Raw genomic sequence first — 27,633 nt, 5'->3', positions numbered from 1 at the left:
GCTCCAATACCCATATGGGTTAGTTTGCATTACTCAAAAAGCTGACTCAAACAAGTACTAGTTCAGGTGGTTCATTTGAGAAATGATCCCCGGTAGGATAAGGGAGGGATAGGCAAAGTGAGTGAGGGAAAGGAGAACAGACAGTAGAGGGGCTACTGTGGGCCATTCTGAGTTCAATGTCCTGTGTAACCCTTGAGGAACCTGAGAGAACATGGCCAACAATTGGTCTAGCAGGGTTTTATCCATAGATTTCTGTCCCTCATTTACTGAGGATTGCACCTGGAGGAATTAAATCTCTGTCACTTCTGCGCTGCCCCGCAGATGGGCTTACCAAATTTTCCTAGATTTGGGAAAAGCCCTAATGCCAAGATGCAGAGAGATGTGAATGCTTGAGGTGGGAAATCTTCAGTATGCACAGAATCTGTTCACCGTGACAGGTAGATTCAGGGTTGGGCCAAGAAAATAAAGCATGAGACACGAGCTATATCTACTCTACCATTTTCTTAACCTTTATAGTACAAGTTTAGCAGATGTACCTTGTGATTTAAATATCCCTTCGTAATGCACCCAAAAAAGGACTCTGTGTTTGAGCCTTTGTCTGTTTATAAAGTATCTCACTGATACAGACATTTGGAAATGACTGTTGTGCACATTTGGCTGATTGCTTTCTTTTTTATTTGAAAAGAACTATTTTACAATCCATTAAGATAGGTAAATATATACCATAGAATAATGTATTTTTAAATTTTCTAGTAGATAGATTACTTTAAAACTGACTAGGCTGAGCTATGAGAGCAGGTATCTTAGTTAGTGATTCTGCCACAGTACCCAAATATTTAATTTCACCTCTAAATTACATAAGAGACCTTGATCTATTTTGATTTATTCTGCCATAATTAGTCCGTGATTATTTTTAACAAAAATAAGTGATCTTTTTCATGACACACTACTAAAGTATATTTTAAGTCTGCATACCAATTAATAGTAACTTATTTTTACCCACAAAAAGTCTACACCCACATATTTGTATTCAAACAAGATGAGCTATTTGAACTCACTTTGTAAATTATAATGCACCACAGAGTTATTCATTATTCCCATTATTGTTAAACAAATTTCATTCTTCTGGTCATGAGCAGGTATAATTTATACTAATACAATTTCATATTCTTTCTTTATCTTTCAAATCAAGAAGACTCTAATTGCTGCACACTTGTAAATACTATAAAAATCTTACTAATTGTTAACATGACTCCCACCTAGAAATTGTGTCTCTTTTACAAGATAATATAATTTATACAGATGGCCCACAGGAAGTAGTGGTATAACCAGGAATAAAGTTTTATAGGTTTTCTCTCTGTATTTTTTCATTAAGTTTTCATTATTAATATGTCTGTCACATTTCATCTTCGCAATTCTGTACCAGTGTTTTTATTCTCATGGTACAGATGGATGTGATGAGACACAGACAGGTTAAGAAACTTGTCTAAGGTTACAGCTAGTGAGAAGTGGAGCTGGGGTTTGAAGCCAGGCTACTTGCTGCTGGAGCAAATGTGTTTAACCACTGACCTATACTGTAGCTGAGACATGTTCTTGGTGTCAGAATGGAATTTGAAGGGAACAAGAATGAACCATTTGCACCACCTACCATATGGCACTCTCTTTTCTAACTCATGCCACTTAGTACCTTTTCATACACTCTTGGAGTTCTGATTTTCTCTTCAGTTTGAATATGATACTTCTACCTCATTGTTATTAGGCCTATTTCATGATAACTTCTATAACCATCATCAACATGTTTCTACAATTCTTGCATTGGGTTTTCAATATATATGGTGTTACTGGTTATTTTTATGAATATGCAATTGTGTGATTATGTAAGGTTCTGGCCATAACTGCAATTTGCTAATATAGCATAAATTTTATGATTAAGTGCCAGGAGATGGGAGGGAACTTTTATGTGATATGAGCTGACACAGCTGTTCAAATTATTATCTGGATCTATCAACTCCCTACAATAAAAAGCGGTTGACCTACATGAGAAAGAAGTAACATTTACAGGAGAGGTAAAGGGTCAGACAGGTCATCCATAGCATCTTACTTTGTGTTAGAAGCCACAACAGTCAAGATGAAGTAAAGAGCAATTTCATCATACTCCAGAATGAAATTCACCCAGAAAAATCAAGGCAGATTTTTTGCAATAAATATTCTCTATCTCTATTATTCATTCTACATTGTGATGAAAATAAGTGCTTCAATCCAAATACCAAATTTTGAGAGAAGATATTGAAAAGTGATTTTATACCTAGTGGGTGCTCAATGAATTTTTTTGGAAATGAATTGATGATTAAGACAGAAAGTTTATAATTAACAGAGCAGTTTGAGCAAAGTGGAGGGAAAAAACATTGGCTTGGGACTCATTAGATGTGGGATTTAATTACGGAATAATTAATCATTTGATTTAGTCAACCAATTCTTATTAAGTACGTATTTGTGCTTGAAGATACCGTATTGAGTGCCAGGAATTACAAAGACATAATAGTCCTCCCATCTAAGTGTGGTCACATATAGGGGGTGATAGGTGGTATGTGAGATGCTTTATAGAAGAGAGTAAAGTATTTGTGTGTGTGTGTATACACACACACACACACACACACACACACACACACACACATGCACACACACCGATATACTAATGATACAGTTTGAAAAATGCTGAAGTGTATGTATATATCAGAATAATTGATTGATGACTTCTGCCAAGGACATAATTTGAACTTGATCTTAAGTTCACATCTGAACTTGACATTTGAACTTGATCTTAAGAGTGAGAGTTCTCAGGTCTCATTCTACTGAGTACATGAACAAGGGACTGAATGTGAGAAAGTGTGTGGCTTATTCATGGAGACATTTGGCTTGTGTGGCTAGGGTAGACCTGGTAGGTATGTGTGCTGAGGGGTAAGGGGTATGTGTGAGTGCCAACAGGCATTACAGATACTAAGTTTAGAAAAGCATTTGGAGTCAAATCGTGAAGCCCCTTATGTCTGGCTTTTAACCTCAGGGCAAGCATTTTTCAAACTTGCATAATAACTCGAGTTACTTATTTCGTTACTAGATGGATGACGGTGCCATTAATTGGCAGGAGGGGTAGGATACATGAATTTATTTGGGAAGATGAATGATATTGTTAAGGTACCTGCAGGACATCTAGGTGGAGGTATAAACTAGAGTCAGCTCTGTCAGTGCGAAGATCAGGACATTAATCAAAATGAAAAATATAGCTTTAGGTATCATCAGTATCAACATACAGTGGTGGTTGGGGAGGGAGAGGAAGTCGCTTTGCTTAGGAAGAATAAGCATAGTAGACCAAGGCAAGAAGATACAAAGGATAGCTAGAACCCTTGGAGAATGCCAACATTTCTGGGATGAAAGGCGAACAAATCAGTGAAACAGATTATGAGACAGCCCTTGTGTTGGAAGGAGAACCAGGAATCAGTGATATTTCAGAAGATCAGAAAGCTTGTGCACTCTTTCTAGTAATATCATTTACTATAGGGGCTTCAGTTACTACATGCCGGTTGGCTTGTAACTCCCACATTTTATTTTCAACTCAGATTTATCTCTTGCACTTCAGGCTCCTGTATCAAACTGCCTACTACCCATATCCTCCTTGTCTCAAAACACCCCAAACTCAATATTTGCCAATTCTTTCCATTCCTCACTATATAGACAGACCCAGGGCTCTTCTTCCTGAGATCTCTAGACTCCAATTTGAGTAATATCATTGGCTCTACCTCTCCCCAGTTCACTACCTCCACATCTAATTAATAATTAGTTCTTATCAGTAATACCTATTAAATACATCTTGCCTGCATTTACCTCTCTCCAGTCCCACTGTAAGTCACCAATACAGACCATCATCACTTCTCACATGGATTTCAGTTATAACCAGCTAATTGGTCTTGTTTCCAGGAACCTCTTCCAATATATTGTCCATACTGTGAAATTCATTTCTAAAAACAAACCTATATTGCCGCTCCCCTAATTAAAATTCTGGTTTGGTTTCTAACTGCTGTCTAGCTACAGTTTAAGGCTCTTTATAATTAGGCTGATGATTATTTCTTTTTTTTTAAGAGTCATCTCTGCCACTTTTGTCCTCCTCTATCTCTAGTTCTGTGAAAGGACCATGTTCTGTCTCTCACATACTGATAGTTGCACCTGCTCTTTTTACTGTCTGGAGTTCTTTTCCACCTTGTCTGCTTCTGTACTCTTGATTAACATTCAGAACTCGGCTAAGATGTCATTTCATCAAGGAAGCACTGAGTTTCTCAAGTTAGTTCCCTTCCTATAGGCTTATGACGAAGCCCTGTATTCTCTCTATTGGGGAACTTACCTGTGTATCTACTGTCTATTCTTTTTAGGGTATGTTTCTCTCACTATGCTATAAGGCCAAAAGTGTAGGAACTTTATCTTTTACACAGTTGAATTTCTACCACCTAGTAGGTATCAGTATGTATTTCTTGCTTGAAGTAATAGTCGTAAAGAGGAAAGTTATGTAATAGTTTCCTATTAATGCTATAAAAATTACCACAAATTTAGTGGCTTAAAATAACACAAATTTATAATCTAACAGTTCTTCAGAACTTCAGGTCAGAAGTTTGAAATTGGCCTTAGTGGGCTAAAATTAAGGGCCAGCAGAGCTGTGTGCCTTCTGGAGGCTCCTGGGGAGAATCTCTTTCCTTGTCTTTTCCATTTTCTAGAGGCTGTCCACATTCTTTAGCTCATGGCCCTCTTGCTCCATCTTCAAAACCAGCAACATTGGGCCAAGTCCTTCTCATTCTGCCATCTCTCTGATTCGCCCACTTGGGCCTCCCTCTTGCCCTTTCAAGGACACTTGCAATTACACTGGGCCCACCCAGATAACCCAGGATAATCTCCCTATCCAAAATGAGCTGATTAGCACATCTAATTCCATCTGCAACTGTAATTCTCTTTGCCTTAACAAAGAGTTTTAAAATAATTTAAATTTAACCTATTTTAAAACAAGTAAGTTTTAATAAAACTTATTCACAGATTCTGGGGATTAGGATGTGGACATCTTTGGGGGACCATTATTCTCTCTACCAGAGGTTAACAGAATTAATTATCTGCACAGAAGAAAAATGAGAAGAGGTCTGAAAAGTAAATTTGGTCTTCATTAACTTAAAAACACCTTTATTGAGCTCTACTGTGTAACACTTTCAACGCTTAGTGCTGGAAAGACAGTTATAACCCAGACAGTCACTGTCTTGGAAATTAGAAAGGGTATAGGTGATGTTATTAAGAAAAACTTTTATAGGATGATGAGCAGTGAAAACTGTATTACACTGACTGTCCAGTGAGTGGGAAATGAGGAAACCTCTTTGACACTGTTTTTCTCTTCTTTATACAGTAATTTAATTAGTTTAGACCTCCTCATTATAAAATGATCATGAATGTCACCTTCGGCCCTAGCATTCTATAATCCTATGATCAAAAGCTATTACTCAGATATAATAGAAGCATTTTTCATGCCATTTTCCATTCTACTCTCCTCCACTTTGCATTGCCATTTTGTAGCATTATTAACATGGTAAATCCACTTTCTAAATATGTCCTGAGTTTGGAGCCTTCCTTCATAATGTTCCACAGTATCACATAATCCTATCTAATGTTTACCATTAATCTTCCGTATTTCTCATTTCTTTTTTTCTCATTTTTGGTGGAAGCAGAGAATGGACTGACCCTAATTAACTCTTACATATTACTTAATAGCTCACTCTTTAAGGTGAAATAAACTCATATCCCTTCGTTTTTCTTCCCTATGTATATTTGTAAACTGTTTTCAACTTTAATATTTCCTTCTCTTCCTAAACTTATATTTTCTGGGTAACTTAAGTGATGAGAATCTTCAGTTAACATATTAACTAGCACCCAAGGAAATGACATTTTTTAAAATGTTTTTCTGGCACAGATTGTTATTAACTGCCCCGTGTAATGAGGATAATTCTTGGTGTTCCTATAACTAGGTGGGGTTTTTTTTCCCCATTTTTAAATACTTTCACTCATGTTGCCTTATGTGATAGTATATAAGGGGTCATATCATGGAGACTTCCCATGATCTCACTACCAATTCCCTTTGTAATTTCATCCCATGCTGCCCTCTTCTTCACATTTCAGAGTGCAAGAAAACTGAATTGTGTATAATGAGAAGCATGCTCTTTTGGTTTCTTACCTCCCTGCCTTTGCTCTTGCTATCTCCTCAGAAAGATTCATCTTTCCCTTGGCACGTTTTTTCTTTCCTTATTTTTGCTCATCTTTCTAGATTAAACCTAGCCATCACCTTCCAGAAAATGTCTTCCCTAACATCCGTGTGGCTACATATCCCTTTCTTTGTGCTCCCATAGTACCCTTTGAATATATGTATCCTTAATTATATAAAATGTTTAATATTTACCCATGATATGTCTATTTTCTACTATACCGTGAACTTTGGTAAAGATGAATCTTGTTTATCTTCTTGGTAATTAGTACAGTGACGAGCATATACTAAGCATTCTGTATACAATTTTTCTATAAATTATTGCATAAATAAATGATTTCACTACATCCTAACAACAGCTCCATGAGTTAAAAGGCAATTAATACCCTCATTGCACAGATAAAGGCCACCATTCTAATAAGTCCTGCAATGGAACTTGAGGCCTATTGCCCTGATTTCATGTTCTCTCAGTTTGCCCATATCATTTTTGTGCAGTAACTCGTTCTTGTGAATCATTAATATCCCAATTTAATTATCCCACATTTATAGGGGATTGAGGGTCTCAGGAATATAAAAGTTAATAACAGGGCAAAAGGTTTTTGCACTAATCTTAGAAAATATGAAGGACCAGACTTATTGAATAAAAAGTGACTTTATTAGAAAGGGTTAATTGATTCTGAGATGAAATATAGTTTTTATGTATGGCAGAAAGGGAATTTTATACGGGCTTTCCCCACAGAGAGAATAAAATAAAATGTTCCTCACTTTTTGCAAGTTATGAAGTAGTAGTTCTTCACTCTTTGATATCTCCAGGGAACAGTTTTCAAGTAAATTTTTCTAAGAGAGATTTTTCTTCCTTGCCTCTCACATTGTTATACCCAGGCATATTTTTATTAGTAAAAGAAAATCAGTCATAAACAAACCCTCGAGGAAATGAAATAGAATATGTGCTTCTTGAAATGATTAAACGGGAGTATATAGATAATCACTTCCTAATAAAACAGATTTCACTTTATTCTTTTCTCATTCTCTTTGTTGATGATTTCACATTAATATCTCTTACTATAGACTGTGTGTCTACAACAACATACATTTTATTAAAGTATTGAAATAGTCTCTATAAGCTGGGTAACAATTTATATATATAGGTTTATGTGTATCAACTTTAGATTAACTATGGATATATAGCTGATCATGCTTAAAATGATCAAATTTTAAGTCGTATGAGAAATTACAGTAGAAATAGATTCAAATATATAAAAGTATAAAATTTTAGCATAGTATAAATGAAACAAAAATTGAAAAAAAAAATAGGACCACTTGGGAACATATATTCATTCATTGACTGTGAGTAAGTAGCTTAATTTACAATAGTGATTCTTAACTTGGATTTCATGGTAATAGGAATCTTTTGCAGGGAGGTCAGTGAACCCCATAAAACTGTATGTAAATATGTCTGTATAGGCATTTTTTTCTGTAGAAAATGATCATTATTTTTATCAGATGATCAAATGGAGTCCATGTCTTGAAATGTTTAAAAACTACTAATTTATGACCTCATTCCAATTAATTTATCAAGTGTTCAATAGATACATGAGCAGAGGATATAAACTTTTTATTTTTTTTAAACATAAAAAGTATGTTTCTACTTTTGTATTTTGACAAAAGTAGAAACATACAGAATAAATACATGTATAAATTGTGTTCTATTTCATTAGTAATCAAACCGATTCAAATTGAAACAAGCATCAGCTCTCTCCTTGTATCTAATAAAACAGCATTTGTCTAAAAATACAAGCAAAAAACTTCTTCTCAACAGCATAACCTCATTCTTTCGGTACCACTAAAAATTGGTATGACCATTGGGAAAGCAATACGACAATATTTAGTAAAAGCCATAAAAGTTTCCATAACGTTGACCCAGTAATTTCTTCTAAGGCTATTATATAGCAGAAGCTGAAAAAGAATGTGTAAAGATGTTCATTATGATGGAATCTCTAATAGCAAACAAAAGGAAAGGGCAGCGCATGTGATATTTATGATAAAATAAGTGAAAAAAAGGCAGAATATTATTGCGGCTAAGCAAAATACATGTTTTGGGGTATTGTAATGTACAGACACAAAACTTTTGGTGATTTTTTGTATGTTAAAATATTTTCATCATGTTAATATATGACAAAAATCAAAACACCAAATATTAATTAGCAAATATAGGAGCATTATTATATAAAATATTAACAAATCATCCGGCATCATAAAGAAGGTTCAATTTTCACTGCTGGATAAATCCATGCAGACATGCAGGTTGTGCACTATAAAATTCCAGGATGTCATTCACATAGGTTACAGTGTACATGGAACCCCCTGGGTTGTTCAAAATAGAGGCTCTAAATTCATGTTTATTTTGTATTTGTGGTAGTATGTTCACCTTTTGTGACTCTGATCACCTTCTAGCATTCCATATTATCTATGCAGTTATAATGTAAATTGGTCACTGTGAAAAGCCGTGGACTTTGATTCAAATAATCTATAGCAAGGTCATCTCTGTCACTTATCAGCTTTATTCCCTCTGAGCCTGTATTTTTTTCAGGTATAAAATGGTAAATTACATATGGATTGATTGAGATGATATATGTAAAACAGCTTTGTGAACAATAAGGTAATAATAAATGTTATATCTTATAATAAAATTAATATTATTAATATTTGTCATGTTAAAGAAAATAAATATTTCTATACTAAAATAAAACATTAGCAGGTAATTCACTGAAGGCACATTTTTCTTGCACTGAAAGCAAAAGAGGTATGAGAGGACATTTAGTGAAGGTGTTTATATGATGAAGCTCACATCTAGTGCCATTTACACAGCAGATACATAATATTTTGCACATAATGTTAAGGTTTCCCTTCTGCCTTCAAGGCCTATCTAAAAATTGTTCTTTGTACGTATAATCAAAAACAATAAAAATATTGCTTTACTACCCACTTTTCATTTAAAAGCATCTGGAACAAATCTCTTCAAAATGTCCTCCTATTCAGCTTTTGGTGAAGATGATTGGGTATGTTTTAGAAACCTCTGAATGAATGCTTTCAGATGACTCGTTTACTCTCCCATGCCTGACAGATAGGATATGTATGCACATGTAAGAAAAAATAAGTGGAATTGCAAATAAGGTTATTAACTTTTAGGAGTATATGTGTATGTCATTGAGAAATAGATGTACAGACCAGTCTTCCTGTAGAGCAAGTCAGTGAAAATGGTTAAATCTTGACCATCTGAACTTCTGTTTATTTTTTATTATCATTATATGAAGGGTAGTATTGAATTTATGGAACTAATATTCAAAAGAGGCTAGATTAGGTTTGAAAACTAGTAGTATCTATTTTTATTTATTCACACTTGTCAACAAAGGAAAGACTTCTGTGTTATAGCTATCATGTATCCTATACTGTATGGATAATGTTGATATTTGACCATACATAGTAGCTTGTGGGAGTAACACAAATAAGAAGGAAGCATGTTGTGATGCTAAATAACATTTTCTCATCTAAGAAAACAGTGTTAGGTTTATTATTTTTCCACTATTATCTCTTATATTGCTTAAGAGTATCTACTTATGGATTAATAATATGCTTTAAAGGTAAACAGATATTCTTAATGCATAGATACATTTGTCATAGGAAAGTGATTGTTTACTGTATATGTTCTGTTTTCAGAAGCAATGGAGATTTACTACTGAAAAGTAATATGAGAGCAAATGAGGTTACTTTATGAGGGCATTTCAATAAGTGTTCTTTTGACCCATGTAAATAAAATATGAAATCTCTCAATTTTAAATCTCTCTCACATGCACTCGTTTATTCAACATTGACCAATATGGTTGCATTTACCGTAATTTAAAGATAGGCTTCAGCATCAAACAAGCATTTTAATAAATCAAGATTGATGATTTTCCTGTCCATTTGGCTCAATACTAACTTCCAGCTTTGGAAAAAAGAGATAATTTTTAGAAGCATGAATTCTGCGAAGCTCTTTCTTAATAATTTTCCACCCTAACCTCCTGGTGTCTGAAGTCCTTGGGGATTTTTCCTTTGAGTATTTATACGTAATCCATGAAGAGTATCACTTGCATTTTGATTTGAAATTTCCTGACTTTTAGATGAAAAGAAGTGTTCGAAATTTTGGAGTTTTAAGATCCCCCTCCTCTAAAGCATTCACATATTTATCAAATATTTTCTGAGCTCTTAATTTGTGCAGACAATGTGCTACGTTCTGGGATACAGAGATAACTAAGCCACGCTCCTGATCATCAGGAAACCTCTCCTATAATGGGAAGAGGCTATGTTAGCAGCCTGTGTTAGAGTATGTAGGTATTACAAAGGAGGGAAAAATAATTTCCTCATGGACTGGGGAGAGGGGCAAGAGGAAAAGCTCAAGAATAGTTTTTCAGAAGAAATAACAGAGAGTAGTTTCTCTTGATTATACTAGAGTATCTACTCATTATAGGGGAATAAACAAATAGTCTCATTTGTTCATATGAGACCACTTTTTTGTAATGCCTTTATACAGTATTTGAATGAGTATGGACTTGACCATATCAATTATTTTTCGGATTTCATTTTAGTGTGGATGCTCAGTAGCAATATCACTCATGTCTGATTTCATTATCAGTGAATTTACTACTAAATATAAAATAACACTAATGCATAATAACTGAAAGTTATTTTGGTTGTAAAATATAAGTGATATCCAGAGTTGCTTCTTAGCTCTTTACATATATATTTTTTACATTGTAGATGAAAGAGAAGATGTTCAAAAGAAAACATTCACAAAATGGATAAATGCACAATTTTCTAAGGTAAGGATATTTTATTGCTCCTCTGTTAAGATGTGATGCTGAATTTTCAAAATGAACTATGTATCTGTGTAATTTAAATGTCCATATTGTTTTTTCTCATGGTCTTTTTACTTTAGCTGTGCAAATCTGGGAATATTATGTTGACTTTTAATTAAGGAAGAAGCAACAGAATACATGGTAAAGAGAAATTATTTAATTTGATGAAACGTATCTTTGGTTCTTCTTGATAATGTGAGTTTCTTTAACAACATCAGTCATCAGAGGATTTTTAACAGCAATCTTCCATCAAGTAGCTAGTATATGTCATGCACTAGAAGAAGATATGAGGAATTTTTGTTGTTCTGAAAATGATTATTCTCTTGGTCGTTCTTGATCTTTACAAAGTTCAAAAAAATCTGATAGGCTATATGGCCTCTATCACTTAGAGCATGTGTCAGGTAATTTAAGATTATAAGTTTGTTCTCTTTTTCTGTAAGCATCAATCCATACTCTTAATATTTATTTATTTTACAAATGCAACTAACTCATGATCAATAACACAATTCTAGATAATTTTTATATGAACACAGTTAAATATTCTTACCTTAAGAGTGCAATATTAAGGAGGTTTATGTGGATTTCAAGGTTAGAGAGACTTAATTTTTATTTAATAATTTTGTATTTGGGCAAATCAGTCAAATGCTTTGTTAGTCAGTTTCCTCATCCTTCTACTGTGTATGTGTGTGTGTGTGTGTGTGTGTGTGCACCTGTATAATAAATCAAATCCAGATAGTGGGAGTATAAAGCTAATAAAATATGGACCCTATATGCAAGGCTTTAAGAGAGGCAAAACGGTGGTAATGGTTATTTTGCAAGTCATTGTGATGATTAAAAGAGGCACTATATGTGAAATTTCTAGCGCAGTGCCTGACACTCTTAATATATATATATAAATTACTCTCTCCATGGGTCTGTTTCACTATGTAATAATCTTGGTAATGGATCCAAAACAGTCCACTGGGAGATGCAGTCTAAAAAGTGTTCCCTTTACTACTACAAAAGGTTTTAGAGTATCATCCATTCTTTGTGGTATTTGATAGCAGAATATTGCCAGGTGCTCTTTAGTATATTGGCAAGAAGTGAAGTTACTGAATTTTAACTAATCAAATTTCATTTATATTTACTTACTGAGTTAATTAATAAATTGCTATTACAGAACTTTAAACAAACATAGGAATGAAACACATGTTTTTAAAATCTCAACTTTTTTTTAACTAAGTGGGGCAGAATTAATAAAAAAGAATAAATTATAACAACATAAATGAAGAAGAATAAATGAAGAACAAACTTGGAAATATTTAGGATAGGAATTCATAATTCTCAGAAGATTTATCAGTTGTGTGTATATGGTTTAACTGCTATATCTAGTAGCCTCATTAAAATTTTCTTAATTTCAGAACTTTGTAGTAGACCATAGATAAAAACTTTCAAAGAAATCTACCAACAAATCAGAATTGTAGAGAGTTTTTCATAATAATAATTTAACATAATACTCTGAGTCTTTGAATTAAACCAATGAGTTATTTTAATAAGGTGTGTAAACATGATAAACACTTGTGAATTCTCGTTCCCACAAATCTAAATAGATCATCACCCTCTAAACATTGACATTTCCAAGTGTTGTTTACCACAATTCATGTGCTAATATACAAACAGTAGTTTGATACCCTGTCTTCTATGAATACATTGTGGGCACTGTCTTAGAGCAATTTTTCCTTACCCTAATGATCACCCCTATTTTAAAAGCTGTGGAATAATCACATGCATGAGTGCATTTACTGTTTTTTCCCCAACTTTCCCCCACCGCCGCCGCAATTCAACTCCCACCTATTTCATTTATTTTTAAGTGTTCTCCCCAAACCTATTGCAATTGGATCAGGAGAGTCACCATTCTTTCAAATACCGAAGTTGCATATTTAGGCATACCCGAGGTGTCAGGAATATAAATAAATATTTATAAAGACAGAGGGAAAATATTTAGAGATAAAATTTATATGTGTGTCTATGTGTTGATTTTTCATTTAGAGACCTGAAAAATATATTGTACATATTACCGAATTCTTTTCTTGTCAAGACTTCAGGTACATGACTAAATTTTATCTAGATGCTTTCGAAGATAATGAGAAGAGAAAGCTGATTGATTCAGTTTAAGCCACTTGGTGATACCAAAAGATAAACATAACTGTGAGATATGTCATTTGACATATATTTATTTCATCACTACATGGAATTGAGCAGAAGTCAAGGCCTGTAGGAGGCATCAAATTAGTTTAAGTTGAATCTTCTGATCTCATGGAACGTGCATATTTGGGAGATGTTGAATAATTGCTAAATGGAGTAGCACTAAGTAGTCTGTGGGTGGTCAGAGAAAGCAGTACTCTGAGTTAGAGTGAATCAGGAAACCTTGATGAGGAGAGTTCTACTGATTGAGAGACTCTAAAGGAAGGAGCATCAAAGAGTAAGACACTCCAGACTGAGAAAATGGGAACCCACTGAAGTCAGGAATGTGTGTTTTCTTTATAACCCTACTAATCATTACTAGTGCACTAAATAAATATTGTGTAATACATACAGTTTGGTTCAGTAGTACAGATAATTAAATATATGCTAAATTTAAGAAAAGTAGAAAGTTCAGAATGAAAAAGAGTATGCTGAGGATGGCTTTAAAAAGAGAGAAAAGGCAATGAAAAATTATCATCTGTCTCTGTGGTAAATTGGACAAAGAGAAACACATACCGCAACAATAAAAATGAATATGATGAGGTAAAAGGTTTATCAGTGAGACATATACACACACACACTTTTGTATGATATTTGTAAAGTACAGGGAGACAGCAAAGTAAGTTTCTTGTTATTTTGTAAAGCTACACTAGGGATAGTTTAAGGAGAAAATATGATTAAATATAGCCTTATGTCATTTGAAGCTTAATGTATCTTTGTAGTAAATCCAACTGATTTTTCACTTTCCCAGTACCATTTTAAAATAGGCCCTATCTCTTCTTCAAAATAAGTCTTCTATTAACCTTCGATTCCAAAAATTTTACTAGAATGTGATTTATCACATCTATTCTATAAAGATAAGCAAGCAATATTTATCTCCACATAAACACAAAGCCGTTTCTAGGTAAGATTAATTCAAGGTAAATATTCTCTTGTTGTAATTTATAGCTATTTTATAATCCTAAAAAAATGTTTAGTGTTTACTCTACCACAAATATAATTCACATTATAAAAATCTTGCTCATTCACACGGGTTCATTCAAAGAAGCATTTAAGGAAAGTACACTTTTGAAATCATGACCAACAATAGTTTTGTCATAAAACTTGCTTGATGTTTGTGTTAGAGAAAAAGCAATTTGTGGGAAAAAATATTTACTACTAGATCAATTGAAAGATTTAAACTGTCTCCCAATGAGTTATGCGACGGTTTTGATCCTACTCTGGATTTAGTGATTAACTTTATTTCCATCCTCTAACTTCACTTTCTCTAATTCTTCCAAAAGTGATAGACAACTTTATATTTGACTTAGATGAAGTAGAAATGTGTAATTGGTTTTGTCTGTGAACTTTTCAAGGGCTCATGATATGATAATGTCTTCACTGATACACATGATATGTCTTCGTTTCAGCAATCTATTGGGTTGGCCAAAAAGTTCATTGGGTTTTAAGTAAAAATAAAAGACATTCTTCATTTTCACCAAGAACTTTACTGAATGACGTATTCATTAACTGAATGAACTTTTTGGCCAACCCAATATATGCCCATACCTAAAAGACCAGGCACACCCTTTCACAATAACAATAACGTGAGACAGAATTAACTGAAGTAACGTACTTTTCCCAAGAATTCACCATAATTTACGTTCTAGCCAGCATAATGAGCACAGTATAATACAGATTAACACTAAAATTGTGAGTCAGTAAACAAGGCTTCTTTACACAGCTCTGTACCATGGAGACTTAGGAGAAATCATTATATCCACACTTGAAGTCATTTCAAAAAGAAAGGTGCACCTAAAATTCAAATTCTTTGAGCCTTGTTTTCCTTATATGTCCATGTCTACTTTGTGAGAAAACATATATTAAAATTGTATAAATAGAAAACATAAAATATTGCCAATTTTGTTATTATGTAATATATTTTCTGAATTGAATGAATCATATATTTATGCAATTCTCCTCTGGATGCCTGCTGATTTCTTTCTTGAACGTGGTTTTGGCTACCTTCTTTGGATGGAGCAGGGAGAATAGAACATGTATTTATATTTCGTTATCTTGCCACACTCTCTATGCCAGTCCATGCCCTCAGTACACACACACACACACACACACACACACACACATACACACACACACATGCACACATGCACACAAACACACAGGCATACACAGAAAGCATGTCATATGTTTAAAGTTAAATGAACAGTTTCATTATATAAATGGAAGATACTGGAACATAGGAGCAAAACATTGTTTCAGTGCAAGAGGTAACAATTTGTATGTACCTTTCCCCTGTGTCAGTTCTAAATGTATATGTAATTAACAAATTTATATATAACCACCATACAAGGTGCCTGACTATCAGTAATAGAGCACAGCTGTTGTGTCATGCAAGGTTCACCATAGATATAAACAGACCCAGACGGCTATGTCCCTGGCTTCCTGTTTCTCCCTACTATTTGGTCTCAGAAAGAATTAGGTCACTAGGAGGATGAAGGGCAGTGAACTAAGTCTCTGGATCATGATAATAAGCCCATATAAGGCTTTGGTAACACTTGAATTATTTGCTACAGTTGTTTTTGAGAGATGAACACAGGTACAGGAAACTATAGAAATCCTCATTTCAGAAACAGTGAAGATTAGGAACTTTTTGTTCCTGTATATCCTCACATTAATAACGATATTGAGTTATGCTTTTATGGTTAGTTGCTGCACTGACCTCGTGAGATAAGTATTCAGGATGAGCTAAATGAAATTTAGGTGGCTTGCTCAAGGTAAATGGAAGAGATGAAGCTGGAACCCAGGAAACTGGAGTCTAAACCCCATGATATTTCCATATCCGTTGCTGTTGTGACAACTGTTCCGCCTACCAAATGCTGCATTTTTCTTGGGACACGTCGCACAATTGATAGGTTTTATGAGAAGTGAAGAAGGATTTTGAGTTCATTGAAACCTTGAGAACAGAAGATATTTAATGCTTGCAATGCCAACAGAGACTTTAACCTACCTTTGAATGTTTAATAACCCCAAAACTCAACCATTGTTGAGGAAGACTTTTAATTCTTTCCGAACGATTTCTAATACATTAAATGTTAATACTTTTACATTCTAGATTTTGGTGAGTGATGTAATCTAATTTTCAGTATCATCATGTAAGTTGTGAACACTGTTATTTATTAATATTAACTTTATTTCCACTAGTCGTAAGCAAATTATTCCGTGTAAGAGACAATTTAAATATTGATTTAAAATACTTTGATGAGAAATACAAAATATTGCTTTATGGGCATGTGGGTTCCCTGACATCTACACTAGATGTTAAGATGACTTCTAGAATGATGTGTTTGTGTTTGCAATTGAGATAATTATGCTAATGGCCTAATCCACTGAGAACCATTCCCTTGAATGTTTTCCTGAATCTAATCTTTGCAAAGTACCCAAGTAACAAAGGATATCATTCAGTTAGTGAAAGGAAAATTGGATTGTGATAGGTCTCACTGTTTTCAATGAAAGACAAATAATTTATTGTTTATATTGCAGATCTTTCTTACAAATATGTTGTTCTTTATCAAGCCACTGTTACTGAGCTCTTAATAATTCTAGCTAGTTTTAGAAGGTATACATGTTTTGCTCTATGTTCTGAAATATGAGAGAAATGGAATTGTTAATTGCAGTACCTGTGTAATGTGGAGTGGTCTCAGTGGCAAGCATGTGCAGCTGGCAAATGTAAATATTTACCAATTAGCATGATTGTTGCTAGCAAAAAACAATTCTCTGTAGCTGACAGGCAGATGCATTAGTTATCTGATTTATTCCGTCTTAGGGCCCTATATAACTTTCTAGCAAAACAACATATATTGACTTTAGAGATTTATTTTCATTTTGGGAAGAAGAGCTGGCACTCTAGTGCTGTCCCACTGGAGCATTATGGTTGCTAAAATAACCTTTCAACATTCAACGAATATCTATTGAGTGCCAACTCTGTGGCAGGCATAGTATTGTACCCTGAAAAAGGCACAATAAACATGATTTTTCTTCTCTAGGAGATTATCATCTGAAGGAAGAAACAATGATATAAACAAATAATTAAAATAAAATTTGGCCTTTAATATAATAGAAGTGCCATGGGAACATAGAAGGAAGAATGACTGATTGCTTGGAGAGAAGGACAGCTTTCTGAAAAGAGGTGACATTTAATCTGAGGTTGTCCACACAAAGACAATTTAAAGAAAGGTGAAGGCAACAAAAATTGCATGTGGAAGTATGGAATGCTTCAAGAAGTTTGGCCTGTCAGGTGACAAGTGACCAAGGAGATTGTGTGAGTGGAGAATGGAGGCTGTGAGAGAGAGCACGATGCCATTCCTGAATAATTGTATTGTTGCTGGGGCCAGTTGAGCCAAGAATGAGATATCAGTTTAATCATGTTAATATTCAACTTCTGGTTGAAAAATGTGTAGTTCTAAAACAGTAGGCAGTGATAGAGCAATTAGACTGCCCTCCCACCACCAATCCTTCTTGCAAAATTGAATCTGAAGCCTAGACTTTACACTTAGGGCATAGACATCTGGATCTGAAATGAAAATGTAAGTGGGTTACAATTTTTTGTAGAGTTGTTTGATATCACACACACTCAGCAGCGCGCTGCATCGGAATCACCTAGAGGGCTTGTTAAAACATAGATTACTAGAACCCACCGCCAGAGTTTTTGATTCTGTAGGTCTTCTGTAGGTTTTCGGGTCTGTAGTAGGGAATGTTTAAGGAAACCTCATCTAGGATTTTGATGAATCCTCAAGGGGGAATGATCTTTCTCCTTCTCCAGTTGAGAATCACTATACTTGATTTAAGTTGGGGTCTATCTTGAGGGATCTTTATTCAATAATAGAATTGGGCTGGTGTTAAAAGACTCCAAACCTACCAATCAGATACTTTATATGTATCGTATATATATGTATATTACCTGTATTTAGTCTTATAATACTCTTTTTATGTTACAAGTCTCAAAAATATATATCTGATTCGCATAGATATCTGAGACAGGTAGATAGGTAGAAAGAATATTTTTTTAAAACTATGTTCTGTAAGCAGGTAGGTGATAAGGAAAGCAATTAATATAATTGAGCTCAATGTTCTGGAAAAAAATAGCCTATCCAGGCATACTGTCAACTGTATCTCCTCATTTCCTTTCACTGCAATTATTTCATGGGCAACAATATGTTTTCCTTACTAATATAAAGTTTCCAATGGATATACGGTGTCCTTCGATCTCTCTTTTGTTCATTACTTTGCTTCTGCAAAGAATTTTATTTTAGTGGTATTCTGAGGCTCTTTCTCTGTGCTCCATTAAGGGGTAATGTTTTGGACCTTACCTCGGTTCCTTTGGCCTCTTAGAATTCTCTATCCAATTATGATCATGGTAGCCAGAACACAAAGAGTTAAGACCAAATCTAACAGTAATTTATTGATACAAGTTCAGCTGTAGAAATCTCTCTTGTAATGCAGCTAGAGGCAGATTTGTAAAGTTCATGCACAATAAAAGGCAGAGTATGGTTTGAAAAAGTCCTTTGCCTAATCTTATTCTAATTTAAGCCCTAATTTAACTATCTCAATTCTATGTATAAAGAGAAGTAACAGTAATAGTAGACAATAGGTGATCCATAAATAAGCAATCACTTACAGCCATGTCCAGAATTGTGGCCAGCTGATGGATGGAGACAAGCAGACCCCTTAATTAGAAATGTGAGTGAAACCACCCCATGGTTTAATATTAGTTGTCATTTAATGAGAACAAATGAGAGTTATGGATGAATTTGCTAAAAGTTTTCTTCTTTGATTTAGCTCACCTGGCACCTAGAAAACCAATCTTTTCAAAATACATGGTCAATGGATGGTACTTTTTGTAAGAACTGGTCCTGCTATTAAAATTACCTGCAACTATTATGTCAGTCAGAGAATAAATATTTTGAATAGTATGCCTCTGCATGAAGCTTGTATCCTTCATAAATAATAATTTATATTTAAGAAAACATATTTTTATAGAAATACACATAAAGTCTACATTCATTAACTTATTATTTATTGAGCACCTATGACATGTCAGGTGCTCTAGGTGTTTGAACACAGCATTAAAGAGAAAAAGTCCCTTTAATTGTAGGGCTCTGTGAACCAGATGAGCTAAACTAAACAAGGAAACATATAGCAAACTATTTGACATTCTCTGTATTTATTTGTCAACTTGTTTTCTCTCTCTATACCTGGAATATAGAATTTTGGATGGTGATTGGTACTAAAAGGAAAAATAAAGGAGGATGAGGAAAGACTAAGAATAGGGTGGGTTGCTATTTTCTATAGTGGATCCTGGGAAGACCTCTCTGAAGAGACATATAAGAAACCGGAAGGAAGGAAGAGAATGCATCATTCAGATGTCATGGAGAAGAAAGTTCCAGGCAGAAGGAAGAACATGTATAAAAGTCCTGAGGAGGGAGGGAATGTGTGTGTGTTCGAGGGGCAGCAGGGTGGCTGGAGTAGAGTGACTAGAGGAGAGTGCTGTGAGCCACAGCTGAAGTGGTATTAGGGGGACAAATCAGGTAGGGCCTAATTGATCATCGTAAAGGCATTTGCTTCTACATTATGGTAGATTAGGAGGCTGAGAATTTTAAGCAGTGGCTAGAAGCAATGTAAGGTATACTGTAGGATGTATAGGTAGAAGTGAGAGGTGAACTAGAGGCTAGTGTAATAATCCAGGTTGGGTGTGTGTGTGGAGCTAGGACTTGGTTGGTAGCCATGGACCTGGGGAGAAATGGCCATAGTTTGGATACATTTTGAAAGTACAGATAACAGGATTTGCTGATGGACTAGATATGAAGATTGAGAGAGTGGAGAAAAACAATTTTAGCCTGAACATAAGGAAGGATAGGATGGCTGTTTACTAGGATAAAAAAGACTATTGAAGGAGAGGGTTTGGTGGGAAAATACAGGTAAATTTCCCATGAGAAATCATGAAAAATAATTTTAGTTTTAGTATGTTTTCATGGAAAGAGTATTTTCAGCTCCTGAAAGTTACGTCAAGGTTGGAAGGAAGGAAAGGAGGAAAGGAGGAAGGGAGGGAGGGAGGGAGAAAGGAAAGGGAAGGAAGAGAAAGGAAAGGGAAGGAAGAGAAAGCGAAAGGAGGGAGGAAGGTAGGAAGTTATCTCAATTTTCAAAGAAAAAAATGAGAGAAGATACATTCATACACACAATGATAGTGGTACTTTGTATATGTAATCCAGTACAATTGCATTGGAGTTAACTTGATCTTTGCCTCTCCTGTGATCTAGTGTGGGTGACCATACATCAGTGGAGACAGCCTTGATTTACCTCTGGTTTCTTTCTTCATAGCATTTACTATGTAGAACCATTATTGACTGCATTATAATTACTGTTTACATATATTTTACATCCATCTATTAACTGAACTCCTTGAGGGTCTGAACCTTGACTCAGTCATCACTATATACTCAGCCTAGAGCATACACCCTGGTGTACAGTGATACTCAATACATATTTGTTGAATGGATGGAATGAATGGCAATTAGGAAGGAAGGGAGAAAGGATTTGAAAACAATGTTGGTCATACCATCCATTATCTCAGTCTTTTCTTCTGTCAACACTTTCTCTTTCATCTTCTTTCATGTCCTCAAACATCACCTCTACCCAGGACCTAAAACTGGACTTGACACTTTGGAAGCACTGAGAAAATGATTTTTGAGTATGCAAACTTCCAAATATGCATTTGTAACATTGAGTTTAAGATCCACATTTCCAAGCACTTCCTGAACCTTTCCACCAAGGCATGGCAAAATCCTGATATGACGCCTGGATGATATAAATGGGGATGACCTGGTTGGATAGATGGAAACAACAAGGTTTAGTTAATGATTGGAAAAGGGGAGCAAGGAATGAATCTGATGGGTGCAAGGTATTTTTTTGGGACACTAGGCAGATATAGATACCACAAATTGGGAGAGGAACTGAGAGAAAAAGGAGAAGAGATCCACTTTGGAGGGTCGTTGATCACTTTGGTTTTAGATATTGAAATATTTGGTTGAATGTGGTTATGAGGCATTCAGGAAATCTGTATGAGGACAAGTACTAGATTCAGAAGCCTGAGTTTTAACTCCCAGTTCACCACTTAGTGTGTGTAAACTTGAGTAAATTATTAAACCTTTCTAAGCCTCAACTTCCCCATCAAATATTTATTTAAAAGATTAAAAGATGTTCTGCATGCAGAGCACATGGAATTATACCTGGCATATGGTAAACTTTCAATAAGTGGTATATAATATCGTTTATACTCTTGTGAGGGCAAGAAGAATTGAATCCCTTTGAGAAGAATGCTTGAGGCTGGCATTTGTCTGACAGGCTTTTATTTTGCTAAGTGGGGTATGAGAGCTGATGGATTTGGTTACATGTTTTGCTTAATGGGGTATGGGAATTGAAAGAATTTAACAAGAGATGTGTGGGGGGGAAAATATCAGGTTTGAAAACACAGCTTAAACTTTGTTAGGGTTGGTGACTAGAGAAATAGATGAGGCACCTCAGGTAAAGCATGTGGCCATGAATGAAATACTGGGTAACAAATATATTTACAGTGTAAGTCAAAGAAAAAGAGACAAAGAAGAGCAGAGAGCATCAGAATAAGGTGTGATTATCATTGTCAGAGGCCCAAGGAGTTAAAGTTAAGATGAGAACTCAAGCCTGCTGTTATACATGACACCTTTTAGAATGCTTGTTCTTGACCCTGATGTGCAGCTACTCTCTAAAGACCTCTCTCTAGTATTCTGTGTTTGACACCTAGTGCCATAGATCCTGTTCGTCATCTTTCTTGGTTTACTCTCTGGTTTTTAGCAGAGTATAACCTCTGGTAGCTTCCTGAGAAAGGGCTCAAGGGAGGTAATTTTTTTGACATATTATGTCATAAAATATTTTATTCTATTCTTCCTTTTTTGCTCATTTTTCCGTATCCTCATGATCTTGTTTCAGAAAATGGAGTCACTTCTCTTTTACTTTCTCTAGATTTTCAATATAATTCTCCCACAATACTCTTCTGCTTCTTGTATTGTTCCTATCTTCTATGGTCCTGCTTTCTTGTTAGTTTATTGTTTGTTTTATTTTGAGGAACTCTTTTACTTTCAAAGTCATTCTTCAAATTATCTAGTGATCTTAACTTTTTGTTTACATTTAAGTGTGAGATACTGATATTTGATAAAATAAAATACCCTTTCCTGATAAAAATACTGAGTATAAAAAGGAATCATTGGATACTCTTGCTAGCATGTTATACTATGTATATACAGTTTAGTCCAATTGTCAGCATATTACTTAATGAGGACACATTCGATGCATTCTGACCAAAGAAAAAGTTACAGTAATGTTCAGCTATCTTCACTACTGCTTAACATTGTGTTGGGAGTATTAGCCATCACAACCAGATGAAATAAACCAATTCAAGGCAGAACAGTTGAAAGAAGAGGTAGCAGTGTCCCAATTTGCAGATATGACTGTTTACCCAAAAAGCCACAAAGAAACAATAACATTAACAAACCCAAACACCAATACAAACAGTAAAATAATTTAGTAAGTTAGCAGAATATAAAATTTACATGCAAAATCAATAGACTTCATGGTAACGAGCTAGAAGATTTTATGGATCAGACATACCCATTTACAACACTAGAGACAAGAAACAAATTTAATAAGAAATTTTCAAAATCTATATTTAAAACTCTCCTGGAAGACACAAAAGAAAATTAAAGGGAAAGACCTACTTTGTTCCTAAAAGCATGACTTAACATCATAAAAGTATCTGTTGTTTTTAAGTTAATGAATAAATTAAATGACATTCCTATATAAGTAATATTTTCTTCTGGACTTAGATAAGTTGATCCTAAAGTTTATATAGAAAAATACGTGCTTGTGGGCACCATACCTTTAACTTCTCCCAGCTGTTGGGGAGAAGTATCTGCAAAACAGCTCAGAGATATTGTTATGTATATCCCTTGCGGGGGGAGGGGGGGGCGGGTGGAAACCCAACCAGGACCCTGCCCCAAGGCTGCACTATTGTTTCTTTTGACTGTTCCTCCCTTGTCTCTGCTCCCTTCCCTTCCCTAATTAGCATCTATTTGTTGGAACTCAGGGAGGGTCATGGAGGCTGAATGAAACCTATTTCCAGTAATCAAGAAATGGGGGACACAGAAAGCTTTTGTGCCCAGGAGCCCCACAGGGTCCTGATCGGTATCAATGCTTATAGATTTATACCTTTTTAAAAGTTATTTTCCTCTTGTTTTATAAGCAGGCTTCTGATAAATTTTTTTAAAATATATTTACACATTCATACTGATATATTTTTTCTGATATTGAAGGAGAAATATATGTATTTAGTAAAAATGAATGTTGGCTTAGGTTTTCTCTAATGGTCTCTTCAGGAATCTGGACCATTGTTTGTCACCACAAAGGATGGAAATGTTTGATTGTAATATGCCAGTTTTCAAGTAAAATTGATTTTGTTTCTACCTTTTAAGAATGAAGGCAAATATATTTTTATTTCATTAATAATATTGCTTGCATTTTCTAGACCTTTCCCTAAAAGCACATATTTAATTTTCCTTAGTTGTTTTGGTTACAAATTCTCCTGACTATTTTTAAATTTTCAGCTTTTATTTGTCCACCTCCAGTATTCTGAACTGCTGAGTTTCATCATAGCTGTGATATGAAAAGGGCTAATTCCCTAAAGTCTCTTTTAAAAATTGCCTTTTACTCTTTAACCTGCTATAGAGTTTACGTAGAATGATGGAACCATTTCACAGAGTCACTCCTGTGAATATTTGCCTTGCACATGGTAGATAATAAATATTTCATTGAACAAAAAAAAAAGAGAATGAAGGCAAAGCAGAATGTTTTGTATTACTGATTTTATTATCATAACTGACTTGAAGAATTAAATACAATTTTGGAATGTCAGCAATATTCTCTTGATGTTTAGGTATGCCTCACTATATACTATGCACATATATTCTGAAAGAAGAAGTTCAAATGAAGATTGCTTCTAATAATATTCTAAATGAGCTGTTTAAGTAGTGTATTATGGTAGTAGACATTGGGAATTTATTCAGATCCTATATATAAGGCATTTCAATATATCCCTGAAGATCAAACCTGTTGTCTAACTCAGTCAACCACTAGTTTGGATTAAAAACAACAATTTAGATATCATTAAGTGTATTGCCTAATAGTCGAAGATCCTAAACAATGACATTATATGAATATTTCTTTTAGTGTATTTTCTATTTCACCTTAGTCGTAGGTTAGCGAATCAGCAGTCTCAAGTTATAAAAGAAATATTACCAACTTACAAAACAAGTCCTAGCTTTCTTCCATTAAAATATATAAAATCACAAAGATTTTGTTCTTCATGGATAATAGCATTTGCTGTTTGTTGTCTTTGCTTGATGAGGAAGTCATTTTCCTTATCTTGTTCATTTTCAGGATTCCTGGTGGCAGAGGTCTATGAGAATTTTTTTCCCATATGTTTTTGAGAAAAAAAATCACAGATATTATGGTCTATCTATGTTGGACTTGGTAATTTGCTTACTACACTTTTACCTTCTGAATAGAAAAAAAACAATGGATTTGAGATTGTTGAGAAGGGGAAATTTTCCCTCTCTACCCCTTTTGAGTTCTTGTAGCTGGACTAATAATAAAATTGACACCAGACAGATAAACAGGAGAAAAATAAACAAATTTAATTCATGCACGTAGAGGTCTCATAAAAGTGGGACCTAACAAGTGGTCAAAGCAGGCAGCTTTTATACTTTTTTGATTAAGAAATAATAAATTTGAAAGGAATTGATAGGACAAAGAAACTTAGGGTTGGGTGCTTAATTAGTAAGGAATTTAAGTAAAGTTTGGGCTTGGGTAGTAAATTAGTAAAAAAGTAATAAGATTTGTGTGTACATGCTCCTTGTCTCTGGTAATAAGGGTGTCCTTCTATCTCCCAGTACAAGGAGGGCACCTTTCATAACAGAGATTTATTTCCTGCTCTCAGGAGACAGAGAGGAGGGTCAAGTGTCCTTCCTGCATCGCCTGTTTCTTAAGTAACTTTAATTCAAAATAATCAATATGCCATTAAGGCATATTTTGGGACGAACTGCCCTGGGTTTCCAACAAGATGTACATGTCTAGGTGCTAGAATCAACGCTGCAATTTGCAAAGCATTTTACTTCTTGGGTGTGAAGAGAACCAAAAGATGAATGAGTAGGCAATATTATTTTGTTAAAAAATGAATTAGAAAGATTTGGCGGGGGGGGGGCAACAAAAGGAATGCTACTTTTTTTCACAATTTTTTTACAATAAATTTTATTAGTAGTAAAATATAACATTGATACCCCTGTTTTTAAAAATATATGAATATTAAAGGTTTTAAAGAGAACTAAAGAGATATTGAGGAATCTCTTTTAGATGAGGTAAGATAGGAAGGAGAACAATGATTAAAATATCAGGCAAAAAAGTCCTATGAGAAACGTCAGAAGAATTGGAGTTGTTTAGTCAAAGTAGAAAATAAGTGGTACCTTACTCATATTCATAATTTGAACCCTTTGGTTTTGTTTTGTTTAATTCCATTTTTAATGAGCCAGATTTTTATTAGGTTTTACATGCATGCAGAATTAATATTATATAGGAAAGAACTGGTTGAACGCAAGAAAGTCTCTGACAGTAATATACAATGGAAGGAAATTGCAAGGGAGCCTTCTACATTTTCTCTACAAAAGAAAAAATAGCCTGAGAACTCTGTATGTCTAAGCCCCTTGAATAGGAAATGGAGGATGGTTTATAAGTAGTTTTCATTATTTATAAAAGGCTGAAAAAAGCATATATTTTCCAGCAGTATGTCCACATAGTCACACTTAAATTTCTCCTAACCCTGAGAGTCCCTGTTTCACAACCATCATCACTGTCACGGAACCCCTGGGCAATTCACTGGCATTGCCAAAATGCCACAGCCCTTGAAGTCCAAGGAATGAGACACAGGAGTCTTTTAACATTTCACAACTCTGTGTGCTCATTCTTCCTAATAGACAGAACCCAGCATCTGTGGTTCTTTAAGCACCATTCAGTCACATTATAATCAATCCTCCTGCTTGTCCTGGCAGGGATTCCATTCTGAGCACAAAAAATCTTGTCATATAATTCAGTTTCTAGATCAGGTAGCGCATCCCCCCCCCTCCTTATTTGTATCATGGAATGATGTGACACTGTCAGGGAGGAAAAATAATTTTCCCTTTACCCTTCTAGGTCCTTGGCTGAGACCCTCCTGTAATAAAAAGAGATTAATAGGTGAAAAAGTTAATTTTGTTCATACATACATACATGAACCCCACAAAGATAAGAAGCTCAAAGGCAGGCAGCTGGGGTTTATATACCATACTGAGCTAAAGAATGGGAGAGCAGTCTGGAGCTTCAAAGGGGAGGAAGACAATTCACAGGAAGGTGAGAAGAGGAAATGTTGAATAAACTAATGTTTGCCAGTGCCATGCTGATAAATCTCTCAGATGAAAAAGTTATCTCTGGTAATAGCTCTCTTCCTGGTACAGGTTCCCTATCTAAATTCTTTCAGGCTGTTAAAGAGGATGATACAAGCTTTTCCTGAGTCTTCAGGGTCTTGATTGCCTTCAGCTCAAAATAATCCTTATGCCAAGGAGGCATATTTTGGGGTGCCATATTCTGCTCTCCTTTTCCTCCATCCTCTATCTTATCAGTAGGGGATTATTAGAAGAATATCAGGCACACAGTAGATTCATAATAAATATTCCTGCATGATTAATGAATGAAGGAGTGAATGGTGGTAGAAAGTAGAAAGATACAGAACCCTGAGAAGTTTGACCACACTGTCCAATAGAAATATAATGTAAACCACTTATGTAATTTAAAATTTTCTTGTAGCCATATTTATAAAGTAAAAAAGGAAGAAGTAAAATTGTTTTAATAATATATTTTAGTTAACCCAGTATATCCAAAATATTATCTCTTCAACATGTAATCAATATATTATTACAGAGATATTTCAGAATATTTTTTGTACTACCTCTTTAAAATCTGTTATATATTTTACACTGACAGCACATCTCAACTTGGAATAGCCATATTTGAAGTGCTCAATGGCCATACATAGCTAGTGGCTACCATGTTAGACAGCAAAGTTAT

At 34.7% G+C, this 27,633-nt stretch overlaps 1 protein-coding gene across 6 annotated transcripts in view; it reads left to right on the top strand.

Moving 5' to 3' along the window:
• Nucleotides 1-27,633, top strand: part of DMD (dystrophin) — a 2,476,968-nt gene that overhangs the window by 540,710 nt on the left and 1,908,625 nt on the right. For all 6 annotated transcript variants that reach the window (XM_059910880.1, XM_059910875.1, XM_059910877.1 and 3 more), the window contains exon 2: nucleotides 11,078-11,139. In XM_059910880.1, the coding sequence (XP_059766863.1) occupies nucleotides 11,078-11,139 (62 nt within the window). The remainder of the gene's footprint in view (nucleotides 1-11,077; nucleotides 11,140-27,633) is intronic.

This window comes from Balaenoptera ricei, chromosome X (genome assembly GCF_028023285.1).
Source record: "Balaenoptera ricei isolate mBalRic1 chromosome X, mBalRic1.hap2, whole genome shotgun sequence".
NCBI lineage: Eukaryota > Metazoa > Chordata > Mammalia > Artiodactyla > Balaenopteridae > Balaenoptera > Balaenoptera ricei.
The sequence above is the reverse complement of the archived record's forward strand: the minus strand, read 5'-3'. Positions and strand labels throughout refer to the sequence as shown.